This window comes from Arachis hypogaea, chromosome 19 (genome assembly GCF_003086295.3).
Source record: "Arachis hypogaea cultivar Tifrunner chromosome 19, arahy.Tifrunner.gnm2.J5K5, whole genome shotgun sequence".
Classification (NCBI taxonomy): domain Eukaryota; kingdom Viridiplantae; phylum Streptophyta; class Magnoliopsida; order Fabales; family Fabaceae; genus Arachis; species Arachis hypogaea.
The window spans coordinates 146673993-146687969 of record NC_092054.1 but is presented as its reverse complement, the minus strand read 5'-3'; the positions used below and the strand labels follow the sequence as shown (position 1 = coordinate 146687969).

Here is a 13977-nt window from a genome sequence, read left to right as displayed (position 1 = left end):
TCTATATTTGGGTTTTGAATATATATATATGAATATTCTCTGGCTAGCCTTGACTTCACGGGCTGAGTTAGGAGCTTGTTATTTTGTATCTTTGACTCTCTATTCCTACTTTTATTATCTTATGTTTGATGGTTATAGTTTTCTTCACACGCAAGTTATTCCGTTTCCGAAGCGTTGCGCTTTTCATTTCGCGATTTTGTTTTACCCATTTTTCAAGGCTCCTAGTTTATTATATTCTTTCTGCTATTATATGTATGTAATTTAATTTTAGAAGTCGTAGCACCTCGCCACCTCTGTTTTACATTCTAGGTGTAAAACTTTGTGTGGTAGGGTGTTACACTTTGAAAAGAGAATATGAAAGGTACGAGATGTCTAGTTCAGAAACTGTTGAGCAATATTTTACTCGTGTTAAAAATCTTGTCGATAAGATGAGAGTCTATGGAGAAGATATGTTCGATAGTAAAATGGTGGAGAAAATTCTTTATACCATGCTGATGAAGTATGATCATGTGGTGACTACAATACTAGAGTCTCACAATATAGATATCTAACGATTGCAGAATTGCAAAGAACAATGGAAAACCACATCAACAGAATATTAGAGAAGTCAGAAAAATCAATCAAAGAAACCCTAAAAAGTCGGGTGAATTTAAATAGTGTTGCAGAATCAATCCATACACAAGAAGGACGAGGTCGTGATTTCAATTTTCAAAGTAGAAGTAGAGAAAGTTTCAAAGGCAGAGGTCGTGACAATTACAACCAAGAAAGTTATAATAATTTTACACTACATAATCAAGGAAGAGGCAGAACAAATTTTAGACCTATAAACCAAGAAAGAGGTCGATGCAATTTTTATCAAGAATGAACCAATTTCAACTGCTTTTATTATAGAAAATATTGACACAAAGCAGCAAATTACATATTTAAAATTATGAATAACAATCAAACACACGTTACAAAAAATCAACATCAAAATATTGATGATAATCCAGGTACACAAACTTTTACCTCCTCCATTAAATTTAGCATATGTAATTCTTCTAATAATTAAATTCTTGACCTTAACAAAACTCTCAGTTTTCTCCTTAATTTGAAATAACAGAAATGTTCTTTGAGTCCGTATCACCTACAAACACTGGAAACTTGAGAATGTAACACTGCATGGCTCTTTTTTTTTTGGGGGATATGGGCCTTAAGATTGCAAGGCTCCGTTGAATTAGCCTGACAGTATGCTCAGTTGACTTTGGAGCTTTAATAAAACAATAAAATTATGCGCCCAAACGTTTATTAAAGCAAGTTTTCAACTAAGTTATTGTGCGATTTTTCTTCTTCTTCTTCTTCTTCATTCTCCTTCGTTATCTTCGTCGTCTTTTTTTTTTTGTGTGTTTCTTTTTTCAACATTGTCATTGCTGCGATGCTACCACCGTTAGTGACGACAACGACTCCATCGTCACTGTCGCAGCCGTCATCGTTGACACCGTCGTCGTTGCTTCCACTACTGTTGTTATTATATCATTGTTGTCGCGACTACGGTGCTGCCACCATTGCTTCTTTTTCTTCTTCAACAAAGATATTAAGCATAGAAATTTTAATGCATAATACAAAAATTAGTGTAGCGTTGATGGTTGTTAGAGGCCACATGCATGTGAAAAACAACCTATCTAAAAATTGTAGAGGAATTATGGTCATAAAATTCAAAGAACTTATATAACTTATTCTTCACATATTTTACCTTGTCTTTATCACCAATAGAATCAATTTTACTATAGCAATGAGTCAAAATATTGAGTTTATATTTAGGGTCAAGAATGGCTCCAAATGCAAGAACAACATTATATACATCTCAATAATTTTTGAACTTGAGCATTATTTGTTCTGTCAACCTCCTTATAATAAGCACATAATCATTATTCAGACTAAATGGTGACAAAAAATTACATATCTTTTCAACTCATTTTTACTCATCTGACGATGAAGGATAATCATTCCTAAATCCAGCTTCTTTCTTCAACTTAAAAGCTTTCTTATATGGTACCCATTGTATAAAGTAAATTCTACCTAGTTGGAACATCTAAACTCAATACATTTATATACTCAAATCCTTCAATATATGAAAAAGTATTTTTTAAACTTAATAATCATATTTTTAGATTTTCTCACATACTTAATACTCTCTCTAATCTTATGCAAACCATTACCAGCTATTTTTAATCCATCTTAAACAATACACTAAAATTTAAAATATGAGCAGAGTAATGAATATAAAAAATTCACCACCACGTAACAACGAATCATACACATTTAAAATATTTTTCAAGTGATGATCAACACAAGTGTCATTAAAAAATATATTATCCAAAAATAATTTTTTTTTTGTCAATTTTTTACTCATTCAAAAGTTTAAAAATTTTAGAAAACAATTCAAATTCAATATAAAAAAGAGGTATGCGACAAAAAATGAGAATTTTATTATGTAATTTTCAATTCTCATCAACAAAATAGATAATTAAGTATATAAATCACTCATTGTTTATAAATGTCAAAAAATCAGATATTAAGCAAATCCAATTTATAATGGAAACTAAATTTTTTTAAACTTTGCACCTTTTTTGTTGTAAAATTTTATTATGTCAATCTTAATAACTGTATTCCTATTAAAAAGTTTTAAAATTAGACATATATTTCTCCCCATTTCTAAATCCCTTATTATCATTTGGATTATTTATGTGTGTGTGGGTCCACACAAATTCATTATTTGGATTTCGATTTATACTTATTATGTTCAAAATTGATATTACTTTTGGGGCTTCATTTAGTACGTCATAATGGACATGATTATATAAGCTCATGTTATATTATAACCCTATCTGTCATTGGGTGTAATTAATACGTCTAAAACGTCTTTTAAAAAAAGGTGTTTTTAGTAATTAAAATTTAATATATATAATCGATTAAATCATGTTATTTTTGTCAAAATTAAGCTAGATAAATTGATTTAACCGAAAAAATAGTGAATCAAATCTTGAATTAGTCTAAATTAATATTATTTTTTTTATAAAAAATGATTACAATATCTTTATTATAGAGAATAATTAAAATACTCTTAATATATATATATATATATATATATATTTTAAAAATTTTAAATCCTAATCCTACGATAGAAAAATAAAGGACTAGAATTTAGGATTTTCAAAATTAATATATATAATAGAAGTGTTTTAGTCATTTTCTATAATAGGGTATTGTAGACATTTTTTATAAAATATAATATTAATTAGACCAGATCAAGATTTGATTCACCATTTTTTGGTCAGATCAATTTGTCTAGTCTAATTTTAACAAAAATAACATGATTTAATCGATTATATGTGTTAAATTTTAATTATTAAAAAACATCTTTATAAAAAGACGTTTTCTCAGCGTCTTTATCTGAGTGGCTCCCATTAACTAATTATCATTGTATAAATTTATTAGGCCTGGCAATTTATACCCTACTTGTAGATATTTAATCCGATTCAATTTGTTCGGGTAGGGTAGGCTATCCGATTCGTTGCGGGTAGAGTAGAGATCGATCCGGGTATGTTTGTGGGTAGGGTAGGTAGGGCTGGAAGTGAGCCGAGCTGAGTCAAGCTAGACCAAGCTCAAGCTCGGCTCACGAAAATTAAGCTTGACTCACGAAAATTAAGCTTGGCTCACGGCTCGACTCATTAACAATCGAGCTTATTTCGTAAGCTCAAGCTTGGCTCAACGAAAGCTCACGAGCTAGCTCGAGCTCACGAGTTGACTCAAATAATAGGAACATAATCTATAATTCTATATCAATAAATTATAACTTATATATATTAAAAAATATTTAAAAAAATTAATATATTGTCTATCTATCAATTATAAATTTTTTATTTATGTCCTACATCAAAATTATATATAAAAAATGATTATAAAATTTTAAATAATTAAGAGCATTAATATATATATAAAATTATATATATATATATATATATATATATATATTAAATTATTAATACGCATATCCTATATGCATTTAATCTATACTTTTAATATTACATATATAATCGAGTCAGCTCACGAGCTAATGAGCTGAGCTTATCCAAGCTCAAACTCGGCTCATTTAATTTATGAGCTCAAATCCAATCTCAAGCTTGGCTCACCAGCTCACGAGTTCAGCTTATCGAACTATTAATGAGTCGAGTTCGAGCTGGCTTGACTCACTTTTAAGGGTAGGGTACGAGTTTAGGGTGTACCCTACTCGCACCCTTTATATAACACATAGTTTATAAAAATTAGGTATATAGTAAAAGAGGTAAGAGTTGAACCTACAACCTCTCTCATGTAAGGACTTAAAATAAATGAGTAATTATTATACTAGTTAGTTAATTTAGTAATTTAATGCATTAGTTTTTATTTTTTATTTTATTAATATGTAAGAAATTCGAAATGATTGAATTTTATATTTACTTTAAAAAAATTTAATATTTCTGCAGGTAGGGTAGGATAAGGTAGAGTTTAAAACTTTAGGGTATGGATAAAATTAGGATTGAAAAATTCTCAGCTTGCGAATAAAATAGAGTAGAATTTTAATAAAATTTTTAACCCATGGATAGAGTAGGATAAGGTTCAAACTTTATCCTACTCTACCCATTGCTAACTCTAAAGGTTACGCATCATGATCCTTTTATATGTCAAAATGATATAGAACTTAATTATGATTATAGAAATAGTATTTGTCTACAAATAGAAGAAAAATTATATTTCATAAATAGATTACGACTCATCATTTTAACTTTCTTTATTTTTTTCCCTGATTTTTACAATATATATAGTAAATATATTCCAAATTTTGTGGATTCATTTTATTTTTTCTTATATTTTTTTAAAAAAAAATATTAAAAAATTAATTTTTAGTTAATTAATATTAATTAATTTAATTTTTTTTATAATTTAAGATTTAAAATAAAGATTTTATAATTTACAATTTATAATATAAAATAATTTTAAAATAATTAATTGATGTTTGCATAAAAAATAATTTTTTAATATTCTTCTTTAATTAATGTATTTATTAAAAAAATGTTAGAAGGTCATTCAAATTTATTAATTTTGGCCATTATTTAACTATCAATTTAATTTTTTTTTAGTTTAGTAATCTAAAAACATATTTTACCTCATACTTTTAAATATTAGTGGGTAAATGATGAACAAAAACAATAAATTGTGATAATACTCTTACATCTCTCAATTTATTAATATAAAATAATCTTTCGATACCCTAAGACCCTGCTACCAAAGGCTGGAGGCTACAAAAACAGTTCTACTCTTTGGGTGTCGGCTCCAAGAACTCTTAGCTTCGTATTAGCAGCACCGCACTGCAACTCTAGCTCTCTTGGATATAGAAACAGATCGTCACATTTTGAATTCCACTATATAAGAATAGGAAGATAGTTGGAATTTGGTAGCTATAGGATTAATATCCTTGCCTCATAGTCATGCATTCACATACACGTTGCAGACTTGCAGTACAAATAATTAAAAGTAGTTGGTAGTATAAGCATTTATCATCATGGACGACCGATCTAGCTAAACTAGAATGAAGGACTATATTAGCACGGTCTTCTTCTGGTATTAAGGGATCTCACATTGTAATCCTCAATAATTGAATCGAGTAAGTGATAACGCGTAGTATAAATAAGAAGCATTTATGATAGGTGATGAAGCTAGAGGGTGACGCCATATATATTACACTATGGACGTGACGTAGTGTTAAACTGTTAATGGTTGTTAAAGGCCATGCATGTGAAAAACAACGACCTATCTAATATCTTTTGTATTTTGTTTTTGTTGATCATCACTTGCTACACTACCTATTATGTACCTTAAGAAGGAAGCTAAGGTACTTAATTAGACCAATCGCCACACTATAAATACCGAGCTGGTGCAGTAGGCTTGGCATCCCATCCCAAACTCATACAGATCCCTCACATCTCATTTCATTTCCAAAAACCACAAAACCATAGCCATGGGTGTCTCATTTAACTTGCACAAATTTGACCCTAAGCACTCCAAGGAGATCCAATTCCAAGGAGACGCAACCATTACCGATCACCATATCATTCGACTCACCAATCTGGACGACGATGGCAACCCACTGGGAAACAGAGTTGGCCGAGTCTTATTCTCCGACCCTGTGCACCTCTACGACCACAGTGGCCTCCGAGCAGGATTTGAAACCACCTTCGTCTTTCGCATCTCAAAACCCTATAACACTGAATATACACCTGGACCTGGTGATGGTCTTGCCTTCTTCCTTGCTAGTGCTGACACTGAAATTCCTCCTGAATCTTCTGGAAAGTTTCTCGGCCTCTTTAATGATGCATCTGACAGAATTGTTGCTGTTGAATTCGATACTTTTTCCAACTCCGATATTGGGGATCCCAATTATCCGCACATCGGAGTTGATGTTAACTCTATCAGGTCATCAAAAGTTTGTTACTGGAATTTTCTTGATGCAGTGATAACTACTGCAAAGATAACATATAACTCTGCTCATAAGAAGTTAACTGTCCATGTCTCTACATATCTCCACAGCCAGCCCGACACTCTTACTTATGATGTCGATTTGAGCACTAAGCTGCCTGAAAAGGTTAAGATTGGAATATCTGCTTCCACTGGACAATTCTCGCAGACTACTGAGATTCTGTCTTGGATCTTCAAGTCTAACTGAAAAGGAACATCGATAGATGTTGACTTGTTGCCAAGTTTGTGTTGTGTCTTTTATTTTAATTCAATAAGGACAAGCCTACTCGTCTTTAGTTTGTCTCTGTAAGTGTTATGCCACTACGGATACAGGCAAGACTGTCCATTGTTGTTGTTTGTGTTTGGATTTGGTTTCTTGTTTTATGTGATATATGCATGGATGCTTACTTTATTTTCTTAGTTTTTGCCTTTATTTCTTCCTTCTGTCTTTTCAAAAGTGCAAAACATCCCTTCTAGTAACTAATTTCCTAGCTAGTTAACTGCATGGACAAGGGATCGGGAAGCACCAAAGGGAAATATGGTTAGAACAACAAATTACCACAACCATGCTTGTTAGTATTTTGTTGTATGTAGTTTTGATTCACAACTAGTTTAATTATGCTTATGTTTTTGGGAGGCTAAAAGTTTTAGCTTTTAGGTTCACTTCTTACGTCCTAGGTTTGATTATTAGTTGAGAAATTATTTTTCAATCCTACTGAAGAGAGAATAAATTAAATAAAAAATTAATCATAAAATAATAATAAAATTATAAGTAATGAAAAATTATACTCTAAAATAGTATTAAATAAATGAGTACAAGAGTACTATAAAAAATATATATTCTATTTTTTTTGTTTGATTTTATAAAATTTGTCATTGTAATTTAGGTGTTGATTTATCTTATTAGAAAAAATAAATTAAATAAAAAATTAATTATAAATAACAACAGACATAATTGGTAAAAAATTATAATTTAAAATTGTACTAAAAAATACCGAGAAAGTACTAAAAAAGTACGATGTAAAAAAGAATATTAAAAAAAGACAACTAACATTTTTACGTATATACCTAAAAAATAATAGAATAATAATATAAGAAAGTAATTTTAATTTTAACTATAATGTAAATTGTTGATCCCATTAAGTAGAGTAAATTAAACAAAAAATAACTATAATTAATAATAGTAAAAAATTATAATGTCCTAACAAAGAATACTAAAAATATTTAAAAAAATACTATATAAAAAATTATAAAAAATTAAATATATTTAAAAAAATAACATTATAATTTAATGTCATATCTATTTTAGTAATTATCTATCTAAATATGGTAGTTCTTGTTTAAATTTAATTATATGCTTTACTTTTTTCTTCATTTATATATAATAAATCTAAAGTATTTTTTTTTAAGAATAAAAAACAAAAGCAACCTTAATTAATTTTGGAACAAACCAAGATTGATATTATGTTTAATTGATATTACTTTAAGGATTCATTTAATTTGGTACCTTAATATTAGGCATGATAATACATGCTCATTATGTTAGATGTTACAACCTTATCTGTCTTCGCCTATGTAGTCAATTTATCAAAATAGAAACCTACATATCATAACCTTCTTATATGTCAAAGATGATATAAAAATTAACCATGTATATAGAAATGGTACAATGTCTTAACAAATAAAAGATAAATATTAATTCAAAAAAAAAAATGAATGAATATATATCAATAATAAGCTATCTAACAGTAGTAACAATCATTTTAACTTTGTTTATTTATGATTTGATTTTTAGATGTATTATTTTGATCCTCAACGTTCTAAACGTTCTATTTCAGGTTCAAAAATTTTCAAACGCTCTACTTTAATTTCAAAAAAAATTTAAACTGATTAAATATTGTTCTATTATTAAATTTGACAGAAACAATTAACAAATTTAAGAGTTAATAGTATTTGATTTTAATATATATGTAAATCGACCTATCAACATAAAAAAAATTCTTTAATTTTGAAGCATTGATGCTCGTTAGGATTTGGATTTTTTTTAAATAAGGAGATCAAGAAGAAGAAATATTACAAAAAAAAAATTTGGTTATATTTTTTCTAACATAAAGAAGAATATATGACTTAACAACAATGTTGTTAATACTTACATTACTCATTTCATTAATTATTCGTGTGAAATTTAATCATATGACAACATTGAACCAATTTAAAATCTTTTAAGATAAAAATAAGATATTTAAAATGTTAAGAATTAAATTAGAATGACCCAAAAATAATAAAAAGGTATATATACCGACTAACACAAAAGATGATAAAAGGTATGCAGAGCTAAAATAAAAGACTAGAGTATATATAAGCAAATGGTAAAGAGTGCGGTAAACTAAAGAGTATTCAAAGCAACAAATATATACAAAAGTCCAAAAACATACAAAAATAGAGATGCAAGTACTGAAAATTGAAATAAAAGTTACTGGAATTAGAACAATTCACCACAAAATAATCTGGCCGATGTATGACGATATCCCCATACTTAAAAATTAGCATCGTTCTCGATGCTCATCAAATCAAGCTGAGTGGAAGGAGTGGTCGCCGTCATCTCCACTGTCTCCTGCTGGGGCTTGGGGCTCTTCCACCTCATTGGCCTGGGCCTCCTCTTCATCAATATCAATGCCGCCCTCATAACGTTGCTTGTTGCGATGTTGTATCTGGTCAATCCTCTCAAAGAGGCGCTGCACATGACGGTAAATTGGCTGCGAAGTAGATGATGGTGTTGCTGGTATAGATGGTGCTGAAGGTGTTGAAGGTAGTGCTGAGGGTCTTGCTACTACTGAGGATGTGGCTGCCTCTGTAGTGGTGGTGGGTGCCCTACGACCTTGGTGTCTGGTGGATGACTGAGGACCGAACCAGTTGCCATGTGGAATGACTTTCTTCGCAGCAATAAATACTGTCCTCTCATCCCCATCCTCCCAGGGTACCTCAGCCTGGTGACCCATCTGCATGATCAAGCAGGGGAATGCCAGATTGCCCTTGACATAGGTCTGGACTAGGGGTGGCAAATGGGCCTAAACCCACCGGGCGGGCCCGCGTAACCCCGCCAAAAAAGACGGGTTGGGCTGAAAAATTGGGACCATCAAATAACAAAAGCTCGCCTAACCCACACCGCTTAAACTACGGGTTTTGGCGGGCTTCCCCGCTGGGTTTAGTATTTTTTTGGCAAGGGATATTTTTACAATTTTTTTTTGTCAAAACCCAACTTCTCCCAAGGTCCCAACCCAACTTACAAGAGAATGAAGATGAAAATTGAGTGTTTTGGATTATGTTTATTTTGCTTTGGGAACAATATTTTTAATTATATTTTGGATAAAAACTTGGTTTATAATTATGTTTATTAGATATTTATAATTACAAAGACTTTAATGTTTGTGAATATAAAAATTATAATTTCTTTATACCTTTAGAAATTATAATAGTTAAAAGTAAAAAATATAAGAGATTTTTTTATACCTTTATATATATTATTTAATAGTTAAAAGTTAAAAAAGGATATTTGGCGGGCTTAGCCAGCCGGCTATTAGGCGGGACAGGCTGGGATTTTGGGACCGCCTCACTAGGCAGGGCAGGCTTCTGGCGGGATGGGGGCAGGCATCCCTGCTTACCACCCCTAGTCTGGACCATATACCACCTGATGAGTCTTGGAAGGTATAGTTGCTTTCCTTTCAAGATACACCAGAGAAGTACTGCCATATCTGATGGAATCTCAGTTTCATGAGTGTTGGGAATTACATAGTTACTCATAATCTGCTGCCACAGCCTAGCCTCGACGGTAAGATACTTGACCTTTATGCCCTTCGGACTCAGCTTTGACGGTCCATATGCCCATGGACTGTCAGGGTGGATAGCTATAGGTTGGAGGATGGCATCCCAATCAAACTCCATGAGGTAGAGATTGCCTCTTCAACCTTGTAAAAATCATCTTTATCAGTTACTTTGGGCTGAAAGTGGAGGATCTCTTCAATTGCTTCCTCTATGACTAGAATCTACCTGCCTCGGAGTTGAACTACATCAAGGGTCACTCGGTAGAAGTTACAATAAAATTCTTTGACCTAAGATGCATTCAGCCCGACTAAGTCTCGGTCCAAAAATATCCAACCCCCCGCTGCTCAATCTGGTGTGTAATGCATTCCGCAGCTCGGGTGGTATTTGTAGCTTTCTCTCAACATGGAGGCTCCGATTTTTCAGAAAATGCAGAAACCTTAGCTCGCAGTAGAGGTTGGCAAACTTGATTGCATCAGAAGAAGGGGTATTCTGATCAGCCTTCTCCTTCTCACTGAGTTGCCTTTCAAATAACAACTCATCCACTATTTCAGCGGCTGGTTGTGTACGTTTCCTCTTGATCGAGCTGGCCTTAGCCTTGCCTTTCTCTTTCCTGTCAGTCATCCTAAAAAATCACAGAAAACAGGGTATGAAATATAATCTAAGGCATACAAGGTAAAAACAATATGATAAGCAGGCAAGAAACAGAAAGACAGAGAAAATAACAGCTTATGTGTGAAATAAGCTCATACAAGTGGAATTGACTTGGAATGTGAATGAAAATAAGAATCAAAATCAGTTAGAATTCCAATTCCAAGCAATCTTATTCAAGGAAAATTAGGTTACTTGTCCGTTAAGAAACACTGTTGCTATGCGTCAAAGAAAAGAGAAAAAAGAGTTAGTTGGAAAGGAAAATTGAAAAGAAAAAATAAAAAAGTTAGTTAAAAATGAAATGTTAGGAAAAGGAAAGTTAATTGTTATTTGCATAGCAAGCGTGATTCTTAAACTATGAAGATCTTTAAAAGGTTCCAACAGACAAGCAAGCTCACATTCACGTCATCACAATGCACTATGCCAAAGTGATACAAATGTATGTGTAGAACACATAAGCAAATGAATGGTGGTCTCAAGTCACTTGGCATAAGCTTATGCAATTGGTGTTAAAAGGGTTAAAGCATTGATGAACAAAGCAGTTAAGGTGATGTCAAACACCAAAATGCAATTAAGCAGGAAAGTCATAAGATTGAAAGAAACAAATAATTCATGTTCTATGTAACTTGAAGTAGTTAAGCATGATAAAAATGGATGAAGCTAGTTACATGGTTCAAATTTCTCAATTTTGTGAATTCATGCAAAGAGGCTCTAATTACAAAAGAATCCAAGTTTTGGTCAATTTGAAAATCAGTTTAAATCTTTCCATGCATATGAGTAAATCACTATTCAAAACAGGCAAATAAGATAAGGGTATGACCAAAACTTGCAAGAAAACTCCTTTGAGGTAGTTTCCAAAAACCATGTAGCACAATGGTCTATTTAACACAGAAATTCGTCCAATAGAGCTTTGGTGCACCAAATCCAACAATGCAGCTTAAGGAAACAAAATTACAGAAATCTCAGCTTTCAGCAACAAAATAGTAAAACAATAAGCCGGATAATTGATTAATTGAGCTTAGAAACATTCAAAACAAAAGCAACTGAACACTAAACTCAATTAATCAATTGCATAAAAAATGAGCAGTAAAAACATATTTAAACAATTTTTGGCAGTGGTTCAGTAGTAAACTAGCACATTTCCCAAATTCGCTCAATCAATTCAACTTCCATATGAATGCAACAATAATTAAACACAATTCAGACTTTTATTCATATGAAATAAGCAAACAAACAACTTGGATGAACCAACAGCAGCAGCAACGATTCAATCAATAAACCAAGAGATTATCATCATTCAACAAACAAGATTCAGAAAAGATAACCCATTCCAAACAACAGTATCAACATTAAACAGACCTAGAAAATCCACTACGACTAAATTTTAACTACCTAACAACCTAAATCAACTAAAGCAGGCATTTCTAACTAATGCTAATTAAGCTAAATTAAACTAACTAATATAATTAATTGAACAAAAATAAAAAGGGCAAAATGGGGGTCGCGTGTACGCTTAAGTCACGCGTACGCGCGACATGATGCTCTGTTTTTTAAGATTTTTCAACTTTATACACCCAATCGAGCATTCCAACCATCCCAAAAAGTCACATAAATACTAGTAAACCTTATTGAGCATATTAAACTATCAAACAACCGTAGCTAAACTAAAAGAAAGTGAAATTTAAGCTTAGGTACCAATATATACAAAACGAAAAGTGGAAAGAATTTACCATGGTGGGGTGTCTCCCACCTAACACTTTTGTTTATTGTTCTTAAGTTCGACATTTGGGAAGCTCCTTGTCATGGTGGCTTGTTCTTATACTCATTCTTGAACTTCTAACAATGCTTGAATCTCCAAAATGATCCAACATTCCAAATCAATTGCACCAAAATTTGATGGAGTTTCGAACAAGCTATGAGCTCCCAAAATTGCACTTCATGTCTTCCAAGGTCCCAAATCTTGTTCCTACACCTGTCTTCTAGTTGATCCTCAAAATTCCAACTGGGCGACAAGTAATCCGAATTCTCATTCGAGTTCACAAACATCTTCCTAGACCCAAGCAATCGGACTCTACACAACCTTTGAATTTCAACTTTGACCTCTCAACCATAATGAACCTTGAATGGTATTTCCAACCACTAACCATCATTCTTTTGCTCTTAAATCTACAAAGAGCTCTAAGTTGACTATCAGTCTCAAGCAACCCATATTCAAGCGGAATAAGAAAGCTAAGAGATATGAATTTTACCCACTTGAATGAAAGAATGGATGGTGGTTGCTTAGGGAGAGATGTCTCCAACGGTCTTGACAAAGCTATTTCCACTCCCATCCATCCTTTTTGAGAGACTTACACCACTTGACAAGATTCTTCAATTTCAATCTTTTCCTCACCAATTTCTTCTAACTCTTTCCCATCGCTCAAGTCATAAGTTGGAGGTTGAGTAAACTCTATCTCAACATCAGCCTCAAATTCAATGGGAGAAGATTCCTCCAACTCGAGGAAATCATACGTGGATGCGAAATCATCATCACTAAGAGATCTAGTTGCTTGGTCCATTTCTTCCAATTCTTCATTCATAATATGCTTTGGAGGTTGCACACCCTCTTCAGCATCACTTTCAAACTCAACAAAAAAAGACTCTACAACTCTAGATTCCTCTTTGCATTCAACATCTCCTAAATCTTCAACCACTTCTTTCTCTACAACAATTTCGGCTTTCTCCACTTGTTCCAATACAAAAGTCCATTCCTCATCCTCCACTTAAGTTTCTAATATCTCTTTCATACTATGCTCTTTAATTGATTCTCCACATTCGGCCATGGAAGTGCCTTGATTGCATGAGCATTGTGAGGCTAAGATACTTACTACTTTGGTCAAGGTAGCCATGAATTCTTCTTGCCTCCTTTGAGATTCACGTTGCTCTTGAAGAATGATATGAAATTCTCTTTGCTCTTGGAGAATGGTGCGAAGG

At 32.2% G+C, this 13977-nt stretch overlaps 1 protein-coding gene across 1 annotated transcript; it reads left to right on the top strand.

Annotated features, from left to right (window-relative positions):
• The first annotated feature begins 5736 nt into the window (after positions 1-5736).
• Positions 5737-6946, top strand: LOC112778990 (lectin). Its single transcript, XM_025823251.2, has one exon. The coding sequence runs from the start codon at positions 6038-6040 to the stop codon at positions 6740-6742; it is 705 nt and encodes a 234-aa protein (XP_025679036.1). The 5' UTR covers positions 5737-6037; the 3' UTR covers positions 6743-6946.
• Positions 6947-13977: the final 7031 nt, after the last annotated feature.